Below are 26,693 nucleotides of genomic sequence, written 5' to 3' on the forward strand. Positions count from 1 at the left end.
CCTCTTCTCTTTTTGCCTTCAATCTTTCCCAGCCTCAGAGTCTTTTCCAATGAGTCAGTTCTTTGCATCAGGTGGCCAAAGTATTGCAGCTTCAACTTCAGCATCAGTCCTTCCAATGAATATTCAGGACTGATTTTATGTACTGTTAATATCAATTTTATTAGTATCTGATTTTAGGATAGATTTCAGCACAGTCATCTGAATTTATACCTGTCGTCCACACGGTGGCAGTAAAGATTTTGATTTGAAATGGACAAGCCCTCCTGAGACTTTTCAGGGTGCAATATACAAGGGATATGAAGATCCATGCTTTTGATATTAAAAGGGGCTTCCCAAGTAGTGTAGTGGTAAAGAATCCACCTGCCAATGCAGGAGATGAAAGAGAAACAGTTTCGATTCCTGGATCGGGAAGATGGCAATCCATTCCAGTATTCTTGCCTGGAAAGTGAGGACACAGAAACATGATCGACTGATAGAAACTTTCTTACTGGGGTAGAAGCAATAAAGGAATCCCAGCCCCCTGACCTATGGATGAGTAAGTAGGTCCTATCTCTAATTGTAAACCAGAACTTGCCAAAAAAGGCTAAAGTCGTGAAACTAAGAGCTTTGTGATGATGGGTGTCATGGAAAGAACAATTAGGTATTCTTTTGGCCTAATGAGAAGAAGAGTATTTTAGGTCCTGGAAAAAATGGACAAGATAGAAATCGCCTCTGGGAGAGGTCATCTTTTTTTCTTTTTTTGGTTGTTCTGGGTCTTCTTTTCCACTCTCAGGCTTTTTCTACTTATGCGGAATGGGTTTCTCATTGTGGTGGCTTCTCTTTTTGCAGAGCACAGGCTCTAGGTGTGAGACCCTTAGCAGTTGCAGCACACGGGCTTAGGTGCTTTATGGTATGTGGAATCTTCCCAGACCAGGGATCAATCCCGTGTCCCCTGCATTGGCAGGCAGATTCCTATCCATTGTACTACCAGCAAAGCCCTGAAAGGTCATCTTTTGACTTGACTCTCTATGACTGGATTTTCTACAACGGGAGACAAAAATTTCATTCCATACTCAACAGAATTTTTGAAATGCAGTGGCAGATTGAGATAAAGCAGCATTGGAAATTTTCCCTTCTCCAGTACAATCACTTAGCCAAGAGAGGCCCAACAGGTTGGTCTCTGAGGCTTTCCTTTTCCTAATTGGGGAAGGTGCCATGCTGCTGGAGTAGGACTTGCAAGCTTGGTAGCACCATGGCTTCTATCAAGACTGATTAAATCTGAATCTCTGAGAGGGGGCCCTGGGCACTGTTCTGTTTCATTATTTTTCCCCTTCGAAATGCTTTAGATGATTCTAATGTGTAGCTTTGCTTGAGAATCACTTGGTCTATAGGATGGATGGGGGTGAGACTTCTGTGGTGGGGTTGTTGTGAAGTCACTCAGGCATGTCCAGCTCTTTGCCACCCCATGGACTACAGCATGCCAGGCTTCCCTGTACTTCACTATCTGGTGGGGAGAGGTACATAAAAGGGAACTCAGAGACCTAAAACTGAAACTCCAATACTTTGCTGAAACTTGAATACCTTGGCCACCTGATGCGAAGAACTGACTTATTGGAAAAGACCCTGATGCTGGGAAAGATTGAAGGTGGGAGGAGAAGGGGACGACAGAGGATGAGATGGTTGGATGGCATCACCGACTCAACAGACATGAGTTTGAGCAAACTCCGGGAGTTGGTGATGGACAGGGAAGCCTGGCGTGCTGCAGTCCAGGGGTCGCAAAGAGTCAGACATGACTGAGCGGCTGAACTGAACTGAGAGGCCTAAAAGAACAACCTTCTAAGCCTTCTTGTTTATTGTTAGCTGCCTGTTGGTGCATGCTCAGTCGTGTCCAACTCTTTACAACCCCATGGACTGTAGCCCACCAGGCTCCTCTGTCCATGGGATTTCCCAGGTGAGAATACTGGAATGGGTTGCCATTTCCTCCTCCAGGGGAATCTTCCCGACCCAGGGATCGAACCTGAATATCCTGCATTTGCCAGCAAATTCTTTACCACTTGAGCTACTTGGGAAGTCTTTATTGTTAGCTATTTATCACCAAATGGAAATAAACAGTTAAGTTGATTTAATTCTTGCTTCCATAGAGTGTATGACTGTTGAATCAAATGACATAATTAGATAGCTTTTTCCTTGTTATGTTTTTATATTCTAATCTCCACATAAAGCACCTTGGGCTTCCCTGATAGCTCAGTTGGTAAATAATCTGCCTGCAATGCAGCAGACCCTCTTTTAATTCCTGAGCGGGGAAGATCCCTGGAGAAGGGATAGGCTAAACTCACCAGTGTTCTTGGGCTTCCCTTGTGGCTCAGCTGATAAAGAATCTGCCTGCAATGCGGGAGATCTGGGTTTGATCCCTGGGTTGTGAAGGTCTCCTGGAGAAGGGAAAGGCAACCCACTCCAGTATTGTGGCCTGGAGAGTCCCATGGACTGATAGTCCATGGGGTCGAAAAGAGTAGGACACGACTAAGAGACTCTCACTCACTGATTGCATGAGGCCCGCACACATTATCAAGGGTAATCTTTTTTACTTAAAGTCAGCTGGTGGGAGAGTTCATCACATCTACAAAATACCTATAGAAACATCTAGACTAATGTTTGACTAAACAAATAGGCACTATAGTCTAGACAAGTTGACACCTAAAATTTAACCATCACACAAGCCTTCTGTTATTGCTGCTGCTCTTTACAAAGTTTAAAGTCTTTCAAACTGCAGGACTAATGTTCTGTGTTTTCCTGCCTAAAGTATCCCACAGGCAATTCTTAAACCCTTGCCTGAGAACCATTACCGCTAATGGTCTGCACAGGATTCCTGTACTAACACATTATTGACTGGGGTGGGGGGTGATTTTTGTAGAAACTAGTGCCTGTGGTGTTAATACATCTCAGGTCAAGAAGGTGTCAATACCTCACCTGGAAATTCTTGAGAAACAAAAGTGCTTCAGTGAAAGTCGCTCAGTCGTGTCCGACTCTTTGCGACCCCATGGACTATCAATCAACCGCAGGTCTTAAAAGCAAAGACAGATTTCTCAGGGGAGAATTCCACCTTAAGAGGGCAACACACGTGAGTTTCTAGACCGTTGGCTTGCCTCACGGACTTTGGACTTGCCAGCTCCAGGACTGTGTGAGTCAGTTTTAATCATAAATCAGTCTATCTCCTATTAGTTTTATTTCCTTGGAGAATGCCCGGCTGATAGTTTGTGAACTTCATGCTCAGAAACAAAGCATTGTTTGGTTTGTTTCTCTCATGATGATCAGTGTTTTTGAAGGAAGGTGATTTGGAAGGTATAAAAAGTTGAGGCCTACTTATATTATAGACATTAACCAGTAAAATCAGCCATGGTTGATCGTAGGTGGAAATTCAGAAGTGTTCCTAATATTGGGAAGCACTTGGGATATAAGCATAAATTATGGCAAGTCTTCTCAAAGGCCTGTTTTTTCCTACCAAATGGAACAAATACAGGCATAATTATATCTATAGAGTCTAAACTTGGAAACTCTTGTACAAAAATGATGGACTATCTGGGTCCATGATTCTTAATATTAAAAAATGGGGAAAGGTGTTGAGAGTTTGCTAGAAAATATATACAGGGGAACCATAAAAACACTACTTCAACCAATCATGTAATATTTACTTGAATACTTAGTGGTAAAAAGATGCCCATTTCTACCTGGTCGGGCATAAAAATACTTCGCCTAAAGGGACCAGTTTGTAAGCAGTTCGCGAATAATTTGTAAATGCAACTTCTCAAATAAGAGCAGAGCAGTATTTTTCAAAATTATTTTCAGATTTTTGAATTTTTGAATAAGTCTGGGTCATATTTGAAGGAAAAGAGGTCAGTGGTTGAATGTAGACAGAATAAATTTTATATTGTAAGTTGTGGTTCTTCATGGGACAAATATTGTATTGTAATTCCAAAACTAATTGGATCAGGGAATATATTCTTCAGGTAGACCCATGAATCTTGCATGGCATGTTGGAAATAGAATTTAAGTTTTATTATTTTTTTAATACTAACTCTGCTTGCTACCTTGGGCTGCTCACCCACCTTTATGGAGTCTCATTTCTCTCATGTTGTTTGTTTTGTTGAACTCATTTATGGAGTCTCATTCTTCTCATTCTTTATATCAGTGCTATTTTCTTCTCAGAGTTTGTTTTGAAGCTACAAGCTAATTTTAGAAGTGAAAAAATAACTTTAAAAAGTAAAAAATACTGCCTATGTATGTAGTGGGTAGGTTTTTTTTTTTTTTAATTTTTATTTCATGGCATCATCTAAACAACTTCCCTGTTTGAGGTTAATTTCTCCTTTTGGAATCTGTGTGAGGTAGAACTCCACATTCTACTGTAGGAGCCAGAAGGGGCAGGCATTTGCTGTCTCAGTTCATAGGCACCTGATCTTCCTCTAGCTAATGCAGTGCAGCCTGCTGGGACTTAGTATCTCGAGAGGGGACCAGGGATGGTTTTGGTTACTATGACTCCAGTTATATTTGCTATAACATATGCTTCATCTGTACCATAAAACTCTACATCTACCATGAGATGAATTCCAATTCCTTGAAGCAGTTAACTATAAATATAGAAGACTTTCCTTGGCTTGTATTGGTTTCCAAGGAGTCTTTATTCTGAAAATATGATCTTTTTTTCAAAGCAAAATCTGTTAGAACACTTTCAGTTTCCCTGGGCAAAGTAAGCATGTAGAAAGAATATCATATAGGGTATATATGGTAAATGGAATTAAGCAGAAATTATTATTTTTAGAACTTTGACTTAATCAATTGCTCCAAGGAGTTTTCTTTAGCAACAATAAACTTGTTTAGGTCACAAAGTTTTTTTTTTTTTTTGCAAGGCAGATACTGCCTAACTAAAGCTGTACGTACAGCTTATGGCTAGAAGCAAGAAAGTATCCACAGGAGGTTATATTTTCTTTAATTAAAAACACATTTTTTTTTCTTTAAGAAGTGAGCTATTCCAGGCTCTTTATGGTAGAAGGCTATTAACTTTTTCTTAATGGTACATATTAAGACTGAGATGCAATCAAGCCACGGAGCTCAGTGTGCTGGGAACTGTAAAGTGGATGCTTCTGCTGTGAATCTTTTAGAAGGCCACTGTAGATCTAGAAGAAAGCAAGGGCTGGTGGGCTGGAGTTGCCTCCTATCGTGTCTTTGTGGAGGTCAGAGAAACAGTGCTGGAGACTGACACTGTATCATCAGGCAAAGTAGCATTTATGGTTTGCATTATATTTCAATTTATTTTGGTAACAAATCATCATGCTTAACATCAGACGAGGATATTGTAGCTGAAAACAAGCAGGGAGTATCCTAGCTGTGTCCCCAGGAGCTCTGGTGTTGCTGAGTTTAGGCCAGCAGTTGTCATTCCCAGAGTGCTTCCAGCTTGAGGTCTGTGAGAACCATGGAAATACATATTAGGAAAACAGAGCTAATGGATACCAATCATCTTCCAGTTCAACAGATGCACATAAAGTCAGGTTATTATGTATAGACGTAAACTTGTCTAGTGTGACCTGTATATCCTCTATGGCCCACTTGATGGGTCTTGAGTAAATGTTAAGAAATTCCCAAGACCTCAATATAAAGCCATCACTGTTTGGCTAAGTACATCATACAGTGTTTTTTTTTTTTTTTTTTTTTAATTTGAACTAATTTATGTATGTAATTTTCTGATGTATGAATATGAATAATCACTGTCAGAGGGAAAAGTAGCAGCAGCCAATGGCACATGAGGCCCCTCAGTCATGGGGCTGAGATAAAAATTCAGTAGTTATTTTAATAACTCACTGAGTGTGATGTTTAGTTAATAAATTGTTTCCAACTCTGTGACCCCATGAACTATAGCCTGCCAGGCTCCTCTGTCCACAGGATTTCCCAGGCAAGAATACTGGAGTGGGTTGCCATTTCCTTCTCCAGGGGATCTTCCCCACCCAGGGATTGAACCTGCATCTCCTGCATTTCAGGCAAATTCTTTACCAGTGAGTCACCATTGATATGAGTTTTTATCCAATCACCTTTTACTTTGTAATTAGGCAAGAGTGTCTCCTCCATGTCTATTTTCTTTTCCTAGACACTACAGCAGAGTTGTATCATAATTCTCTGCATGGTGCAAGAAATGCCATCTTTCATTGTCCTCAGTGAGTGTGTGCCTTGGAAGGAGGATGAGAAGGGAGGCCCCTCTGTGCTCCTTTCTCACATTTCTCTCATTGTGTCAGCACCGGACGTTGCTGAGTGTCATTCTAGTTGTAGTTTCCCTCCCCCCGGATTTTGCAGCATGAGCCGACTCCTTTACCAGTTGGCAACCCAAGGCACACTAATTGTTCCCAAAACTGGAGGGAAAAGATAACTGACTTTTTGGGACTTATTAAAAGACAGCAAATCCCTCTCCAATGGGGCATGCAAATGTGATCACAGTCCATTTGGAGGCTTGAAGAAACTGACTAAGGGGACCAATAACTGTCAGGATGATGAGTCAAGTTTATAAAGACTTTAGTTAAGATAAAATAGCATCAAACTATCGAGTGGAAGACATGAATTGTACATGTACCTAAGGAGAAGAACACCTTGAGACAAAAGCTTCAGCTTCTACATGTTTTTCAGGTTTCTAGAGAGGAGTAGGTTCTTACTGAAAAATACATAGCCAGCCAAAGTTAAACAGTTTTAGGAACTGCTTTGCACTAAATAACATGCCACCGCTGTCACCCAGAGCATACTTGTTTTAGTAAGAAAAACTGTAGAAGGAAATGGATGTGTTCTAGAAGAAATTGACTAAGGGGACCGATAACTGTCAAGATGACAAGTCAGGTTTAAAACATGAAGAAAAGGCTGGTCTATGGGGAGGGAGAGAGATCTGACAAGTGCTCACTACTTGGTTTGGAATCAAAGTTGAGTGCTGGATTCAGAGCAGCTCACAATGGGAACTGTTGTTTTTGGGCAATGCTGGTGATAGTTGAATGTCTCCTGGTGGCTCAGTGGTAAAGAATTTGCCTGCACTGCAAGAGACATGGGCTTGATTCCTGGATGGGGAAGATCCCCTGGAGAAGGAAATGGCAACCCACTCCAGTATCCTTACCCTGGAAATCCTAAGGACAGAGGAGCTTGGCAGGCTATAGCCTGTGGGGTTGCAAAGAGCTGGACTTAGCAACTAACAACAACTATTGTCCTACAGAGTTACAGAATTCTCCCTGAAACCCAAGAACCACAATCTGCTGGCTGTGTTCTGGAAACTAATAGAACTTTTAGAGTGTGGCATCATTATTTTTAGACATCAAGTGCTCTAGTCTCACAACCTTATGAGCAAGTTATAATTTGCTCTTTCAAGGCCACATAACTGCTCCTAATATAACCCTATATAATTGCAGATTGTGATTATAATAAATATGCATTAAGTAAATAGAGCCCGAAAGAATCAATACACGTTGTGGAAGCAAATGAAGGAACATGTGAGTGATTTTTTTTTTTTTTTTTAGGGCTTCCTTCTATATGATCAAATGGTAGCTGGGTGGCCAGTTGGATGACACAGAAATCGTAGGGCTAATCAAAGGCAATAATAGAAAAAATACTAGTATGAGAGAAATGATTGAAAAATTTTTTTGTAGACTATCGAGTTAATGACTAGAACCAGAGTAATCAGTATACTAGAACCTTCATCAATCTGTCACTGAAAAAACTTACCCTGTTGATTTAGCTAGCATTAAGTGTATTTTGGAAAGTTGTCAGGTTAAAAAAACACAAAACTCTTAATTCTTCAAATTAGGGTTCCCTCTCTTTTCCTTAGAATACCCTCTTTTTCAATTTGTGCTCCCGGAGACTGAAAGAATGTGAATATACATGAGACACCAAGAAAATGCACTGTGTTCTTACAGAAAAATAATTCAGTTAAAACAAACTCAAAGGCAAAGCTTTCATATACAATAGCTAGAGGTACCTTGAAGGGTGGGAGTTGAGGTGGCTGTTGTGTACTGGGATTTTTAACTCTATTGAGATTACGTGTGGGTTGAAATAAAGGGATACTGCTGCTGCTGCTGCTAAATCGCTTCAGTCGTGTCCAACTCTGTGCGACCCCATAGACGGCAGCCCACCAGGCTCCCCCGTCCCTGGGATTCTCCAGGCAAGAACACTGGAGTGGGTTGCCATTTCCTTCTCCAATGCATGAAAGTGGAAAGTGAAAACTGAAAGTGAAGTCGCTCAGTTGTGTCCAACTCTTCGCGACCCCATGGACTGCAGCCCACCAGGCTCCTCCATCCATGGGATTTTCCAGGCAAGAGTACTGGAGGGGGTGCCATTGCCTTCTCCAAAAGGGATACTGGATTAATTTAAATGAGGGAAAAAGATTAGTTTAGCAGCAATAGAGACCATATACTATTTTTAACTCTAGAATATTTACACTCAGGTAACCTGGATTTTTCTTTTTTTTCATTGAGGTATAAGTGAAATTGAGTTGATTGATTCAATGGACATGAATTTGAGCAAACTCCAGGAGATAGTGAGGGGTAATGAAGGATGGTATGCTGCCGTGCACGGACTGCAAAGAGTTGGACATGACTGAGCGACTGAACAATGTAAGTGACATAACACATTAGTTTCAGGTATGGCTTTTAGCCTTTTTCTCAGAAATTATTCAGTGAACTTACTTTCCCTTTAGGACATAATATTCATATGCTAGAGCACAAAGAATATATAGAGAGGGAAACTTGCTTTAGTTTCGATTCATATTTTAGACAAAGAATGTTGCCTGCTATTCTAGGAAACAATAAATATTGCCCACCATCAGACACTTTAGCTGTGCTAACGGTGTGCCCTGAAAAGGATTTAGAATGGAGAATAACCGAAAACTTTCAGTGTTTTGGATTCCAGCCATTGGTCATGGAGAGTTAAGATGTATATCTAAAGGGAAAACTTCAATGATCCCAGATTGTTGCATCTTCTCATACAATAGAGAGAACTAAAATCATTAACTTGAGATGTCTATTCTTTGTAAATAGCAGTCATCTTTGATGTTCTACTATATATTTGCTTTTTCAGCAAAAAAAAAAAAAAGCCTATGCCTATATATTCTGGCTCTTCCCTTACCCCTTCAGAGAAGTTCCTTTTAGCTATCTGAGAGGCTATCTTCCTGGACTATAGTCCTTAGTAAAGTCCCCAAATAAAACATAACTCACAACTTTGTCAGGTCGTGTGTTTTTCTTTAGTCAACAGTTTTATCAGCAGTAGAAGCAACAGCAGTAACTTTTGCTAGTATTTATGCTACTATTTGCTAGGACTTACATAATACATCATCATTTCAGTTAATCATTACGACAAGGCTGAAAGGTACATATTACACTTTTCTTCTTATGGAAAATGGAACTTAGCTTTAGGGATTGTAACTTGCTCAAGTTTACAAAGACAGAATTCTAAACCAGATTGGATGAGTCCAAAAATGAGTTCCCTTGATTAATCTCATTGCACCACCTCTCAGAATGTTAATTTTCTTTTTTGCTTTTTCTAATGATTCAAATTGTTGAGAGTTGGAAGCTTGGATTTCATTAGTTGATGGCTTTTCCTTCCATAAGCATTTTAGGAAACAGTGTCAGGAAATCAGAAAAATTAAAATTTTATATAATTGAAAAGCCTCAGTTTAATTAAGATCTGAGATAAACCATTGTTTTTAGCCATTTTAAAAAAGTCTAAGAAGCAATATCTTTAAAATGAATACAATTAAATTTGAAGAGAAAATGTGTTTTGTAAAAATGCAGAGTTAAGGTCACCTCAGTTTAAGGTATTGGGTTCTATCTAAATTATTTTATACTCAATATCTTCATCAGACATTTTTTTAATGGTTGAGAATGTACTATCTGAAAAAGGCAAGTGGCAGTATTTCAACAGTGTTGCTTTAGCTTGAGGAATGTCGTTTTCCTCCTGAGAATACTGCCATGTTATTGAAGACTTGATGGATTCTGTCTTCAAACTCAGCTTTTTCTGCTGAATGCATCAAGACCCCTGATCTCTATGAGGTCATTATCTTAGTTGTGGGGTTATAATGGATAAAGTAATGGGCTGGGGACTAGGACTCTAGTCCTAAATATGTCAGAAGTTGGTTGTATATTCTTGTTTAAGTTCCTTGACTTCTCCATATGCTTAATATTCTCATCTATAAAATGAGTTTGACTAGATAATTGTTAGAATAAATAATTTGAACAAATAGTCTCCTTCCTATTATGATTAAAAAAATATATAGTACAAAGCTAGGTTCTTGGCTGCCTTTAACAACTATACTTACTTAAGATGGTACACATGCATCAGGACTGTAGGGTATTAATTTCAGCATCAATCTGAAATGAAAAATATTATTTAAATCATGGAGTATTTTGTTGCAAGATAACATCATTCAGAAGGAATAAAAATTTTTTGAACCTTGCTTATATGAAATGATTCTTGTCAAAATACAGTTTTATATTAAATTCTTAATTGACCATCCTTCATATTTATTTGGAGAAGGCAATGGCACCCCACCCCAGTACTCTTGCCTGGAAAATCCCATGGATGGAGGAGCCTGGTAGGCTGCAGTCCATGGGGTCGCTGAGGGTCGGACACGACTTCACTTTCACTTTTCACTTTCATGCATTGGAGAAGGAAATGGCAACCCAACTCCAGTGCTCTTGCCTGGAGAATCCCAGGGACGGGGGAGCCTGGTGGCCTGCCGTCTATGGGGTCGCACAGAGTCGGACAGGACTGACGCGACTTAGCATAGCATGCTGCTGCTGCTAAGTCGCGTCAGTCGCCATGCTGCTGCTGCTAAGTAGGGTCAGTCGTGTCTGACTCTGTGCGACCCCATAGACGGCAGGCCACCAGGCTCCCCCGTCCCTGGGATTCTCCAGGCAAGAGCACTGGAGTGGGTTGTCATTTCCTTCTCCAATGCATGAAAGTGAAAAGTGAAAGTGAAGTCGTGCCCGACCCTCAGCGACCCCATGGACTGCAGCCTACCAGGCTCCTCCATCCATGGGATTTTCCAGGCAAGAGTACTGGGGTGGGGTGCCATTGCCTTCTCGGAGCAGCAGCATATTTATTTAGTTTTATATTACAGTATTCCAGGAAAAAAGACAAGAAACAATGACATGAGTTAATAGGTGCTAATTATTGGGTGTGCACAGAATATTAATTCATAGCAGATGAGCTTGGGTGTCAGGGAAGGATTCCCAGGGGAGCTGATGTTTAATTTGAATCCTGAAGCTTGTGGAAGGATTGAGCCAGTTATAGTGTGTGAATAGGGCAATCTGGGTTGAGTTAGTAGGTGCAAAAGCCTTGAGGTAAGAGCAAGTTTTATGTACTTAGGAAACTGCAAGTAGTTTAGGAGAGCCAAAGCAATAAGTCACGACCAGTTTGGAGAAGAAACCAACGGTCCAAATTCTTTTGATTAGAAAAAAAAAATTGGACATAATTTAGAAGTGATGGAGAGCAATTAAAATGTATTTACTATTTTGTGCATCACAAAGGTTATTTTGACCTCAGTATAGAGAGGGGATTGGGTGTGAGACACTGGAGGAAAACTAGAGATGAGAGACCAATGGGCAGCTTGTAATCTAGATATAATGTTGCCTAAATTGTGCTGTGCTTAGTTGCTCAGTTGTGTCTGACTCTTTGCGACCCTATGGACTGTAGTCCACTAGGCTCCACTGTCTATAGGGATTCTCCAGGCGAGAATACTGGAGTGGGTTGCCATGCCTGCCTCCAGGGGATCTTCCCAATCCAGGGATCAAACCTAGGTCTTCCACATTGCAGGCAGATTCTTTACCCTCTGAGCTATCAGGGAAGCCATTGAGTATGAGTTTTTATCCAGTCATTTTCTACTTTGTAATTAGGCAAATGTGTCTCCCCCTTGTCTATTTTTCTTTTCTGAGACACTACAGCAGAGTTGTATCATAATTCTCTTTGCATGGTGCAAGAAATGCCATCTTTCATTGTCCTCACTAAGTACTGATAATATAGAAGAAGGTATTTACTGAGAGATATTGAAGAGTTAGAACTCATAGGATTTGGAACTGAGTTGAATGTATGTAGAAGTCAAAGATTACTGTTTCTATTTTAGACAATGGGTGAATGGCGATGGTATTTATAAATGTAGGGAAATAGGAGTATTTTAGGGGAAGACTTTGGGCATGTTGAGTTTGAATTTCTTGTGAGATGAGAGCCCCCATGGACAGTTGGATGAAAATCTTGGTCCTGAGGGGAGAGATTCTGCCTGGAGGTGGAGGTTTGAATATTAAATACATGTCCAAGGACAAGAACGCTCAGGGAAAACGTAATGTCATGAAAATTGAAGATCAAGGAAAAAAGTCTGGAAGAAAAGAAGTTTAAATTGTAGGTAGAAGAAGGGGACAAATAGGAGAAAAAGGTAGAATATCATAAGATGAGAATTGTTGCAAGAAGAAAGAAATCATTGTGGGTATCAAGTGTTTTACAGAGAAGGCCGGTAAGGACTGAAAAACTGTTAGATTTACCAAGAAATTTTCAATGTGACTTTGTCATTAGTGGTATAGTAGCTTCGGATACCATACTGCAAAGGGTAGAGGAATTCATAGGAGGTGTGATGAATCAGAGCGTATACTATTCTTTCAAGAATCTTGGCTTTAAGGGAAGGAGAAAGAAAAGTAGCTAGGGAGTAGTGTCTGAATTACCTTATTTAAGATCAGGAGATAAAAAACTTTAAATTAGAATCATTCAAAAGGTATTGTTGAAACAGAAGCGTATAACTAGTGAAAAAAGAGTCCAAGGAACTGGGATGAATGGAATTCAGAGTGATACTATTAACCTGGTATCAATTTTACTATTTTAACAATCATTTTGGACTTCCAGTCAGTAATTAATAGTTTTCTGGTATTGATAATTTATTTTCACCATTATTAGGTAAATTAGGGCTAAATTCTGACAATCTCATGGAATAACAGACTCATGTGAAATAAACTTATGGTTTTTTCTAACATCATCTAACCTCCATATATCTACTCAACCCACTCATAAAAGGGGAATTAAAATGGTACACAACATTTTAGAATTGCTTTAGATCACTCCACAAATACATACATGTAAAGCTATTAATATTCTGCTTAACAAATAGTAATGGCTTAATAAATGATAGCTTTGACATTGAGGATTATAAAAACTACTTATACTGAGAGATTAACACTTTTCCTGAAGTGTGAGAGAAAAGGAAAGAGGAGGCAGAAGGGGAAAGGGATGGGAAGAGAAGAATTGGTCTCCTCTTTGCCCAGCTGTTCATGAAGATTTGAAATTGATTTTTTTAAAAAATTTTAATGATCAAATCCAGTATATGACAGTGGCTTTCTGAAAACTTGGGAAATCTGTTGGGACATCTTAGGCATAATATAGTGATGAGTTTTCAGAAGCTATATTATCAGGTCATGAATAGGAATGACCTGCTTGAATGATGGAGAGAAAAAATCAAGCCTAATTTTGCAACTGTAAGTTTTTCTGCAGTCAATGGGCCTCTATAGAATAAAAAGGAATGACTTCTGAGAGTTGTGATAAAGCTGAAAGAAAGCTACACTGACTGTTCTATTTCTTGGTCATTTCAAGATCAAGGTGAGGGAGTAGATAGAGGTAGATGACATAATTAAACACTAATTTAGTATGGTTCAGAGGCCCTTTCTGCCACTCCTCTAGCCACTGTGCCATGCATGTGTAGAATGGCAGATAGAGGTGGATCCTTGGATATAAATGACTCAGTGTGCATGTAATGCACAGGCACCGCTTTTAAGGAGAAAACTTTCAGGCAAATATAGGACAAGGAGATTTGATGATAAACTGTAATCCAAATTATAGGGTGAGTGGGACAAATACTTACACTAAGCATTGAGAATTAAAGTCTGTTCTAACAGATTTTGCCTTAACTTGAAGTCAGAGGTAAGCTCATTTACCTAGCTATGATATTAACATTAATGTAGAGACCATCAAAAGGCTAACAGAAATACCAGAGAGTCTAACCTCCCAGGGCTCTAAAAAATCATTTATCCATGAGTTGCTCAACTTCATTCATCTCACTGTCCTTTAGCAATTTCTGAAAGTTTGGCTATTCAGCTGCAGCACTGCTATAAATTTACTGATTATAAAGCAAGAAAATAGAACATCACAAAACTGTGTTCTCACCATGGTTGTTGAAAATATGAAAAAAAAGTCTTAAAATGGCAATGTATTATAATTAAATATACTGAGAAGCAAGTTAAAGAAATGAAAAGGAACAGGCTTGAAGGAAGTATGTGCTTCATGCATACAGCTCTAGTTGCCTTGTACAAGGTCAAAAAGGAAAGTGGGTGTGGATGAAGAGGTAAAGGGACAGGGGAGAATGTAAAAAAAAAAAAAGGAGTTAGGCTTTTTTCTTTTTTTTTTCTTAGTGACTGAATGAGACCCTCATAGCAAATTCTCCTGGTAGAAAATAGCTTCTAGGAAAGGTAATTTTTTTTTACTTCGGGTAAAGGCAACCTAAATTCAATTGTCGTATTACCCAAAGTCAGTTGTTAGTAAAGGAAGAAAAACTGTTGGATTTAGTTTCTTTATGATAGATGTTTTAATGCCAGTAACGATCAAAATTTCCTAATAATCCACGTTTTTTAGAACCTTGTTTTGAACTTTAATGAAAGATGAACATGATATGTTTCTCAGCAGAATTTTAAGAATAGGCTTCTTTTTATTTTATTGTACCCTTTTCATTCCAGAATTCTGGCTTTACAAATTATTACTAGGAAGATTGACAGATAGGTTTGGGATTTGAAGAGTATGCATTGAAACTGGAGGAGAAATTATAATTTCCAAGGGTATTGAGCACAAAAATGATTAATGTGATGTAGCTCAACTTGTTAAATTGATAAGGTAAAAAGGCTCAGATGGTGAAGAATCTGCCTGCAATGCAGGAGATCCAGTTAGATCCCTGGGTGGGAAAGATCCCCTGGGGGAGGAAATGGCAACCCACTCTAGTGTTCTTGTCTGGAAGATTCCATGGACAGAGGAGCCTAGCGGGCTACAGTCCATGGGGTCACACAGAGTCGGACACAACTGAGCAACTAACACACCACACACACACACAGAATAATAAAAAATAAAACCACCAAAATATGTAAAAGAATTAGTATGTATAACCAAGACTTAAATACAAACAAAACTTTTCACAGCCTAACTTTCAGAAAACCAGTTGAAATATAAAAGAACCTCTACCAGAGAACTGAGAAAATAACATTTTCTAGTTGGTAAAGAAAGCCAGACCAGACTCAGCAGAAATTATGAGGGGAATATCATGTTTTAGAGAAAAAAAATGTTATCATAAATCAAGCTACTAGGCAGTGAAATAGGCTGCCTCTAGGAGAAAACAAATTTCAGATATTTAAATGGAGGCCGAATGACCTCTGGCAGGGATGAACTGAGTGAAAAATTACACTAAACGACCTTTATAGTTTTCTTCATATAAACATTTCATTTCTTATTAAGTTATTAGGTATCTTCAGATGTGCTCTACTAGTATAATAATAGAAAAATGAAGTGAAAGTGTTAGTCACTCAGTTGTATCTGACTCTGCCACCCCATGGACTGTAACTTGCCAGGCTCCTCTGTCCATGGAATTCTCCAGGCAAGAATACTGGAGTGGGTAGCCATTCCCTTCTCCAGGGGATCTTCTTGATCCATAAAATTAAATCAGGCTTTGTTGCTTTCATGGTTTAATTGCATACAAATTCATATAAATTCTTAAAAAATCCTTTAATTTATAGAAAAAGACTTCTAATTGACCTGAAATCCCTGGCATAAGTAGTATTAACTTTAACACTATAGTAAAATTATTTTTATGTATAGACACAGAAATGATGGGTCCAAAACGGGCCATAAGTATTTCCTTCCCAATTGACTACAAAATAAACAATAGTATAATCCAGTCAAAAGGAATACAACTTAATATCATGAACTTTAGAAAGGTGAGCCAAGGAAGAATCTGTTTTAGCATGGCATAGAGCTGTTCTTAACCCTGCCTCTATATTCCAGAAATATAACAGGTGAGACATCAAAATCCTTGGAATTGGCATTACTACTTCTGAATTAGCCATAAAGTGAAATGAAATGACCTCCTTATCTTTTTTGACTATTCTAATATAGCATTCTGAAATGACTGCTGGAAAATAAAGAGTCAAATGGAGGATATGAACAAATAGGATACCTGCATCTGAAAAGACCAACAAGACATTTCCCATGAATAGGACAGGCAATCAATAACAAATGAGCAATTATGACCATACAGGTTCTTCATACTATGCAGTGATAAGTAGTACATTAAATTTTCTTACCTCTGAATTGCAGTAGAGAGGAGGTGAGTTTACAGAACAGCACTTGGAGGCAAAGTCTGAACGCTTGGCAATCAGCTCTTGGAGATCTGTCTCCGTGGCATCAGGAAATTTTCCTCTTAGTCGCTCTGCCAGTCTGAAAGGCCAATTTTATGTAAAGTTGTAATAGATGTACTCTATAATCATGTCCAGTGCAAAATGGTAGCCACTTCAGATCTTTTGCAACAGCAACAACAAAAAAGGAAAATACTGACCCTTAAGAAAACTTAGTATCTGTGGAATGATTTTTGATGCCTCAGTTGAAGAATAGGAAGTGAAATCTATGTCTTTTTAGATCATGAAAGTAAACATACAACCTGCTGCTGAATTTGAATTCCTATTATTTCCCTTTCATTCACTCAGTTACATCAATCACATGGATGACCTCCTCCTCTTTGCTCCCTAATCTTTCATCTTCTCTCCAGTTCTAGATTTCAAACTCCTCAAAGAGTACGTCCCTTATAGGACTTTGTCACCTTAATGTACTTTCTCTCATATATAATCTCTTCTGTTTGCCTACTAATCAACTAGCTATGCTGGAAGGCACAACAAGGTCTTTGTGTTTTTTAAGCCCTGCTTTTTATGAACTCTCCATCTCCATTTAAGATGGTGCTAGGATCTGACTTTGCTGATTCCCTCCTGGTTTGAATGGTCCCTCCCAGTTTAAATTAACTCTCTCTTCTCATAATGGATAACTCAGCCTGGTTTATGACTTTTCCAAGAAATATTGATACTTGCCAGCCCAGTAGTGGGCATTGGGACATAATGGAGACCCAAGTTTATCTAGAGTTGGGATTAGTATAATGGATGCTGGGAAAGGACAGAAGGGTGAGGGGGATTAGCTTGGTTATTAAAGAGTTATTGAAAATAGTAGGTCCCAGCTGGGAGGGAAAGGAAGTCAGACTAGATGCAACTCAGAGGATAGGGAGAAAATGAGGGTGCATGGGATTTTAAAAAGCTAGATTCAGTAGTTTCAATCTTCTCTACTTTCAAAATCCCAAATATCAATTCCACTGCATTAACACTTCTAATGTACTGAGATTATATAAATTATCACAGAATTATCCCATGTAACCCCAGAGTTCAAAACAAAACTGTTGACAGGGAATATAATTTTGTATTATCCATAATATTCTATGCCACTTCCATAATTTATTAATTATATAATCTCCTGATAAATGGGAAACAACCATTTTGAATTTAAGGCTTTCACATTTATTTTTCTTTTAGACTTTGTTAAGGTCTACATAGGGGTCACTGAAGGTTTCCTCCTTTTGGGATTCTTTAAAAGGTTTTTTTTTGTGAGGTTGTATTTGTGCTTATTTGAGGGCTGTGTTGTTGATGGTTTGAAATAGATCTAAGAAATTTGCTTAATGAAATTGAGAATGACATAATCTCACAGAGATATTTTCTAGGAAGCCAGTAAAACTTTTGTTATGACCTGTTATTTTAGTATTAACGGCTATTTATAAAGACATGCTTCCTTCTTTGACTTGAGAAAAACGGCTATTGTACCTTATTGATTAACATTTCTGTTTCCAGTTTATAGAGAATATATACCGGTAATGGATGACACTGTATTTGATTGAAAGTTTGGGTTGTCTTATCAGACAATATGCCATGAAGTTAGATAATATTTTTCAGCAGTTTTAGTTTCTCAGTTATGTATAGCAACAACTACAGATAACTTTATGGTAAGAGTGTTGATATGAGTTAATTATATATTTTTTAAATCATGTCCTTGTGGATCTTGGAATTTATGTTTCTGTGACTGTGTTCTAACTGACCTCTCATCTGATATACATGACATCTCCCCAGAAAAGAACTGTTTTTTCTTATATAGGTATTAGATTGACTATTCTTTACAACTCTTAAATTGCATATCCTCTTTTAACTGCTCACTTAACACATCTGAAGTCTTCAACCCTGCTTCAAATCACAATACCAGGCTATTATTATTGATAAATTTGAAGGAATCAGTCAGAACAAGACCCTTACTTTTTCTTGTACTCAGTAAATGTGTTTTCTGAATAATCGGCACATAGTTCTTGTCCTTTTTGAATGAAAGATGATAATTCCCTTGTCAATTGAGGGCCCTGTAAGAAAATAATGATTACATAACAATTACTTGTCTTGAAACGCTCTTCAGAGAGATGTTAAATCAGAATTCCAGGCAATGTATCAATGTAAGTGTCTAACCTATGGACACCTTATCTTTGACAAAGGAGGCAAGAATATACAAAGGAGAAGAGACAATCTCTAATAAGTGGTGCTGGGAAAACTGGTCAACTGCTTGTAAAAGAATGAAACTAGAACACTTTCTAACACCATACACAAAAATAAACTCAAAATGGATTAAAGATCTAAACGTAAGACCAGAAACTATAAACCTCCTAGAGGAAAACATAGGCAAAACACTCTCTGACATAAATCACAGCAGGATCCTCTATGACCCACCTCCTAGAGTAATGGAAATAAAGGCAAAAATAAACAAATGGGACCTAATTAAACTTAAAAGCTTTTGCACAATGAAAGAAACTATTAGCAAGGTGAAAAGACAGCCTTCAGAATGGGAGAAAATAATAGCAAATGAAGGAATTGACAAAGAATTAATCTCAAAAATATACAAGCAACTCCTGCAGCTCAATTCCAGAAAAATAAACGACCCAATCAAAAAATGGGTCAAACAACTAAACAGACATTTCTCCAAAGAAGACATACAGACGGCTAACAAAAACATGAAAAGATGCTCAACATCACTCATTATCAGAGAAATGCAAATCAAAACCACAGTGAGGTACCATTTCATGTCAGTCAGAATGGCTGCTATCAAAAAGTTTACAAACAATAAATGCTGGAGAGGGTGTAGAGAAAAGGGAACCCTCTTACGCTGTTGGCGGGAATGCAAACTAGTATAGCCACTATGGAGAACAGTGTGGAGATTCCTTGAAAAACTGGAAATAGAACTGCCATACGACCCAGCAATCCCACTGCTGGGCATACACACTGAGGAAACCAGAGGTGAAAGAGACACGTGTACCCCAATGTTCATCGCAGCACTGTTTACAATAGCCAGGACATGGAAGCAACCTAGATGTCCATCGGCAGATGAATGGATAAAAAAGCTGTGGTACATATACACACATGATGGAATATTACTCAGCCATTAAAAAGAATGCATTTGAATCAGTCCTAATGAGGTAGATGAAACTGGAGCCTATCATACAGAGTAAAGTAAGTTAGAAAGAAAAACACCACTATAGAATATTAACGCATATATATGGAATTTAGAAAGATGGTAACGATGACCCTATAATGCGAGACAGCAAGAGACACAGATGTAAAGAACAGTCTTTTGGACTCTGTGGGAGAAGGCGAGGGTGGGATGATTTGAGAGGGTAGTGTTGAAACGTGTATATTATCCTATGTGAAGTGGGTCGCCGGTCCAGGTTCGATGCATACGACAGGGTGCTCAGGGCTGGTGCACTGGGATGACCCTGAGGGTTGGGATGAGGAGGGAGGTGGGAGGGGGCTTCTGGATGAGGAACACATGTGCGCCCATGACTGATTCATGTCGATGTATGGCAAAGACCACTACAATATTGTAAAGTAATTAGCTTCCAATTAAAATAAATAAATTAATTAAAAAATTATGAGTGTCTATTATCTACATTGGATATTGGATAACATTTTCTACATAAGGCCAGATTGTAAACATTTCAAGCTGTGGAAGTGTCATACAGTCTCTGCTGTAACTAATCAACTGCCAACATGGCACAAAAGCAACTGTGAACAATGAGCAGGACTGTCTTATGATGAAACGTTATGAACACTGAAGTTGGAGTTTTATGTAATTTTCATGTATAATGAAATACTATTTTTAAACCATTTAAAAGTGTAAGCCTATTCTTAGATCACAGGCACCAGGGCAGACTTGCTTTGTTAACCCTTGAGCTATACCAACATAAATATAGAAAATTGTACCTTTGCATTTAAACAGGCAGTAGAAGATTCAGAGTGGCAGCATTCATCAAGGCTTTTCAGAGTTGACTCAAGTATTTTAGTGAGGAATACTTCTGGAATCTGAGTCTTCCTGCTTAGTTCAAATATATACCTGGCAGAAGAGAGAAAGGAGATAACACTCTTTAACATGGGTAGATTTGCATATATACGTCATGTTCGGAAATTTAATATCTATTATCTGGCTTAGTTAAAAATAAAAGATTGAACTAAAAATGACTCCAACACATTTTAAGTTAAAATTCTCATTGAAATACAAGTTATTGATAGTTGCTTTGAAGCTATTGTGACTAGTTAAATTAAAATTCGATATGTACCAAATATACATTTGTTTATAAATTTATGCATTAACAGATCTATCAATACTTAAAATATATATGGAACTGCATTTGTGCAAAGATAATACAATAAATCCAATATAATGCATCAAGTGGGTACCTTAATGTGAAAGCTTTTCTGTGAAAGTAATTTGTGTAAACGCTTCCATTGTCTCATCCCAATATTTATGTATTTTTAAAAATGATGAGTATTTAGACAAATGTAAATTAGAGTTTCAGTCCAAGTTCAGTCTAAATTCTAATCTCTAATATGAGTAATTGATTTTTTGGGCCTGTTAATTCAAACTGAGATATTTTGAGGCCTTAAGTATGCACATACTTGTAGCGTATGCAACTCAATGTAGCCCATGGTGTATCTCAATTCTTAGTGGGAGGAAAACAGATAAAGGCTTACCATCTCTTTCAGTTTTAATTTCTTTTGTCACTTAATGCTAGTGAATGTCAATATTGTCAAATTAAATCAACCCTACTTACTGATCCAGCACCTTGGTGTTTCCTTTATCACACACGTCTTTGTTAATGGGCAACTTGACATCTGGCAGTTCAGGGTTTGGGGAAGCTGGCATGAAGTAAGTGCACACAAATATCTCCATGGGCGTTTTTTCTTGACAACAGTCCTTAAATTTCGAATTTTTAGTGGATAAGTTGTCACAGAGTTTTACTGCGTATTCAGGAAGCTACAAGAGAAATTGTGTTTGTGCATTGTTAGTTTCTAGTTAGTCTCATTAAAAATAAGGAAAGCTTAAAAAAGTCAGCATGAATGCTCTTACAAGGTACTGCTGCTGCTGCTGCTGCTAAGTCACTTCAGTCGTGTCTGACTCTGTGTGACCCCAGAGACGGCAGCCCACCAGGCTCCCCCGTCCCTGGGATTCTCCAGGCAAGAACACTGGAGTGGGTTGCCATTTCCTTCTCCAGTGCATGAAAGTGAAAGGTGAAAGTGAAGTCACTCAGTCGTGTCTGACTCTTAGCGACCCCATGGACTGCAGCCTACCAGGCTCCTCCGTCCATGGGATTTTCCAGGCAAGAGTACTGGAGTGGGGTGCCATTGCCTTCTCCGTTTACAAGGTACAGCGGTAGACTATTCGTGAAGTGCAATTTGTCAATATGTTATTGTTGTTCAATCGCTGTGTCTGACTCTTTTGTGACCCTATGGACTGTAGCCTGCCTGGTTCTTCTGTCCACGGGATTTTTCAGGGAAGAAGACTGGAGTAGGTTGCCATTTTCTCCTCCAGGGGATCTTCCCAACCAGAGATTGAACCCACACCTCCTGCACTGGCAGGCAGATTCTTAACCACTGAGCCAGTAGGGAAGCCCTTGTCAGTATGTACTAAAAGCCATGAAGTATAACAGTATGATTTCCAAGAATTTACTCTCAGAACATAATTATGAATGAAGGGAAGATCTAGCTAAAAACGATTAAGGGCAGCACTGCTTACCATGTTAAACTGAAACACCCTAAATCCAATAAAAGGGAACTAGTTTAAAACATGGGATATCTAGGTAGCTAAATGTCTCTGAAGAAGGAAATGGCAACCCACATCAGTATTCTTCCCTGGAAAATCCCACGGACAGAGGAAGCCTGGCGGGGTACAGTCCATGGAATCTCAAGAGTCGGACATGACTTAGCGACTAAACCACCACCACCCAGATAGCTAAATGTAGTATATGCAGTAGATATAAACAGTAAAGTCCCACTTAGCCATTATAAGTCAGGTTATAGAGAAACACCTATCACTGAGATGTATCCTTAAAGAAAGACCGGATGTCAAAATATCTGTTTCTAAAGAGGTCCACAGACATGGAGTGACTTCTATCTAAAGTAACAGTACAAATTTGTATGTACTTGAATGGATGATATAAATGAAAAATGGTGAAAAAGTTGGATGACTATCAAATTTTAACAAGTATAACAAAACATTAGAAGCTTTTAATAATGAGTTCAGATATAATAGAACAGGTGAATGATATAACAGGTGATGATGAAATATTCTCTATCTGTATTGTCCAATACTGAGCACTTGAAATGAGGCTAGTGTTTTCAAAGAACTGAAGTTTAATTTAAATGTAACCATCTATGGCTAGTGGATATGCTCTGGGCTCTGTAGGTAGAGTAAGGTCTTCGGAATCAGAATCTTGGCTTTGTGTGGACTTTGCCACTTACTAGTTGTAGGACTTCAGTTTATTATTCCTTGATAATCTTGTTTCCTCATCTGTAAAATTGAGTTAACAGTGTATTTAAATTTCATAGGACACATAGGAGAATTCACTGAGATGATGCATGTAGAAAGCGGCTTAGGAGAGTGCCGGCCATTCAGTAAGTGGTCTACGATGATGAAGATTTTCTTACCTCCTTGATGCAGTCCTCAGAGACAGAGTCACAGCACTTGGAGAGGATTGTTGTAATATCTTCAGCAAGTGGCAAAACATCTTCCAGATGTGCAGTAGGCACTTTCTGGGCAAATTTGATGAGATGGCTGAACAGTTAAAAATGAATGATTAGTTTACCTATATTTTCAGTTTTCTTGGTTTCATTATGAACATGGTCTGGAGGAGTAATACCCAAGTTTTACTTCTTTGTCCTCAACATTTGCATAGAGCATATCTGTCATGTAGCAGATCCTTTGTGCAAAAGTCACTATTGAAAATTCAGCCATTCCCAATGAATCTCTTCATGTTTTCAGTACTGATAAAGAGCTTCTCTTCTGGCCAGATTTTTGTAGCTGAAGCAAGCCTTTAAAATGTTAGATCTAGGGACATCCCTAGTGGTCCAATGGCTAAGACTCTGTGCTCCCAGTGGTTCTGGGTTCAATCTGTGGTCAGGGAGCTTCATGCCACAATGAAAAGATGCTGCACACCACAACTAAGAGCTGGCCAATAAATACAGCCAAATAAATACATTTTAAAAATTAAAATGTTAGACCTAAAATGGTCTAAAGTAAAGAAATGTCTAACATCTATTCATAAGGCCAATGTTGTGTTTTGTGGCCCCTCCTAGTCTTTAGAATTGTTCATAAATTTACTTAGAAACTACAGATAAAAGAAATAATGAAGACTTGTAGCCCTAGATCACAAGTTAATGTTGATGTATTACCCTGAAGTATATTACAAGGTTTACAAGGTATATTGTAAGGGATTTTACTCTGCTATACTATTTACCTATTTGCCTTTTCCACTTTCTATATCAGGAATAGGTTCTATATCTTTCTTTTAAAATTATGGCAAAAAACATAAAAAATTAAATTGGCTATCTTAGCCATTTTTAACTGTATAATTCAGTAATGTTAAGTATATTTGCTTTTATGTAACAGTACCATAGTATTTTTTATTACTGTTGCTTTGTAATATCTTTGAAGTCCTTTGATATTCCATAAGAATTTTAGGGTGCATTTTTATTTCAGCAAAAAAAAAAAAAAAAAGCCAATGGGTATTGACAGAAATTGCATTGAATCTGTAGATTGCTTTGGATATTGTGGCTATTTTTACAGTTAATTCTTCTAATCCATAAGAATGGAATTTTTTCTATTGTAGCTTTGATTTCTTTTAGTGATGTTTTCATTAAATATTCTTTTGAAATATAATTCTAACTGTATGGCATTCTCTCATATGGATACATTATAATTGATTTAAACATGCTCTATTCTAGGCATATTAGGAAATGTTTTTCCTATTTAAAAAAATGTGGCAGCAATATTTTTAGCTAAACTTTTGTTCACACTCAGCTCTTCAGAGTAAATTTCTACACACTAATGCAAGTATAAGTTTATGATATATAAATTATATCTTATATATTATTTATGTTATATATTTAAGATATATAAAGCCATTTATATATGTACATCTTTATAGGATGTTTTATTCTATGAATTACTGTGCTCTACACACCTAATACTCTTAACACAGAAAAACTAAAGGGAATTTCAAAAGAAAACACAATTTAGTTTTTCAGTAGTTCTAATGGAAGATTATCTTTAAAGAATTCAAGAAAGTAGCTTCTATGCCCTTTGGGGGAACCTTAAGATCTGGTGCCAGCATGAGTTATTTCATTATCATTAGAGGAAAGAATTTGTGAATCAGAGTAAGAAGAATTAAAGAGACTGTAAATACTAAAGATATAAAGCTGGCAAATATAGATGTCTGATAAGCTATGAGAGAATTGTAAACATAGAAACTGTCAAAATTAAAGTGTGACTTTAACAAAGCCATACAAAAATCAAAGTGAAGGTTAGAACAAAGTAAATAATTAAAATAAATTCATGGAGCTTAAGAGATATATAAAAAGAATTCAGGAAGTTTTCTTCCCAAGGAAAAAATGGGCAAAGCAAGTAATGGGTGGTGAATAAGAAAATGATTGATTTTGCTTGTGTGTTTGCAATATACAGCATTATGAATATTGAGGAAATAATTTCTAGTGGTCTACCAGTCTTATGATGAGTATATGGAAAATGTTGATTAAAAGCAAATTAGGTTTTATAATAGTCTTGTTCCTTTGGTTCATGTTCTGTGTAGAGAAAATAAAAAGTAGCTGAGTACTATTTTTGAGGATTGTAGAAACTTAACACTATAGTTTGTATTTTCTATTGCAAACATTTTCTTACAGACTTCTAATACAGATTGATAGCACAGAAATAGCTACACATACTGATTGTGCTTAATTTTTACCTGAGCCTTGACTTCTCCTTCCCATAAACAACGTATTGTGAGCAGATTCTGTTTGTCATAATGGTGAGAAGTGAAAAATGTTTAAGCTGAAGTCTCTAGAAAATAAATGACAAATATTTCATTAGATGGTCAGGATACATTGAAAGCAGTGTGCAGAGTAGCAGAAAAAAGGGACATTCTGACTCCTTTAATGACTAGAAAACTGAATTCTGACCAAAGGAACATTTCCCCCAGAGTTGCTTATGTGTGTTTTTCCATTAACAAAATTAAAAAGAGGCATTTAAAAAATATTTTCAGATTCCAGAATCTGAATCTAACATTATTTAAAAGGAATGGCATTAATAGAAGAAAAAAGTACATTAGCTCTGTGATGAAATGACACCTACCTCTTTCAAAAAGCATACTGTTGGGTTTGGTGAAGTACAGCAGGACCCTACCATAGAGAGATAACTCTTGGTATAACCGACTAAAAGTGTCAGAGGAGCTTGTCCATAATTAATGGAATATTCATACATAAATCTGTAGGGGAAAAATAGTAGGATTAATGAAAATATTTGTGGGAAACAAATCACTTTTTCAAAAGTGTTTTGATGGGGAAAAAAAAAGGATGCATGTTACTTTACAGTTTTAATATCTAAAAAGCACCCGGGATATAGAGCAGGGGTTATAATACTAGTCACTTTTTTTTTAATTGTATGATTTTATTTGGAGAAGGTAATGGCACTCCACTCCAGGACTCTTGCCTGGAGAATCCCATGGACGGAGGAGCCTGGTAGGCTACAGTCCATGGAGTCGCTAAGAGTTGGACATGACTAAGCGACTTCACTTTCACTTTTCACTTTCATGCATTGGAGAAGGAAATGGCAACCCACTCCAGTATTCTTGCCTGGAGAATCCCACAGACTGGTTGGAACTCAAATCTGCAAGTCAAGAAAAATTAAGTAAATGAAAAAAGAATGTGGCAAAAAATGTGCTCCAGGTACAACAAACCAACTTTTTTCTTCAAGAAAGAAAATGTGGTCACTACTTGAATTTTAAAAAGGAAACAAAGCACATAAACAAAGCACATAAAAAAGTTACTGTACATGAAATGAGACAGTCTAATTTTTTACCTTCTATCACACATGTTCCTATAAAATAAGGGATGAGGCTAAATTCCTTCCAGATAGACAGTTGAGAACAGCAACAGATTAACTATCCAGAAGGGCCAAGTCTCAAGTATTTCTCCTTGGCTGCCCAGTCTGATCCATTCTGAAGGGTTTTAAGTTCATGAGAA

General features: G+C 37.8%; 1 protein-coding gene across 1 annotated transcript in view; it reads right to left on the reverse strand.

Annotated features, from left to right (window-relative positions):
* Positions 1 to 5,345: 5,345 nt before the first annotated feature.
* GC (GC vitamin D binding protein) overlaps positions 5,346 to 26,693 on the reverse strand; it is a 198,830-nt gene continuing 177,482 nt past the window's right edge. The window contains exons 8-16 of the mRNA XM_055587417.1: positions 25,804 to 25,936; positions 25,418 to 25,512; positions 23,106 to 23,232; positions 21,233 to 21,435; positions 20,385 to 20,514; positions 18,399 to 18,496; positions 16,365 to 16,497; positions 10,304 to 10,355; positions 5,346 to 5,432 (exon numbers count right to left, since the gene is read on the reverse strand). Coding sequence (XP_055443392.1) covers positions 10,323 to 10,355; positions 16,365 to 16,497; positions 18,399 to 18,496; positions 20,385 to 20,514; positions 21,233 to 21,435; positions 23,106 to 23,232; positions 25,418 to 25,512; positions 25,804 to 25,936 — 952 coding nt within the window. The 3' untranslated portion in view covers positions 5,346 to 5,432; positions 10,304 to 10,322. The remainder of the gene's footprint in view (positions 5,433 to 10,303; positions 10,356 to 16,364; positions 16,498 to 18,398; positions 18,497 to 20,384; positions 20,515 to 21,232; positions 21,436 to 23,105; positions 23,233 to 25,417; positions 25,513 to 25,803; positions 25,937 to 26,693) is intronic.

Source organism: Bubalus kerabau, chromosome 7 (genome assembly GCF_029407905.1).
Source record: "Bubalus kerabau isolate K-KA32 ecotype Philippines breed swamp buffalo chromosome 7, PCC_UOA_SB_1v2, whole genome shotgun sequence".
NCBI lineage: Eukaryota > Metazoa > Chordata > Mammalia > Artiodactyla > Bovidae > Bubalus > Bubalus kerabau.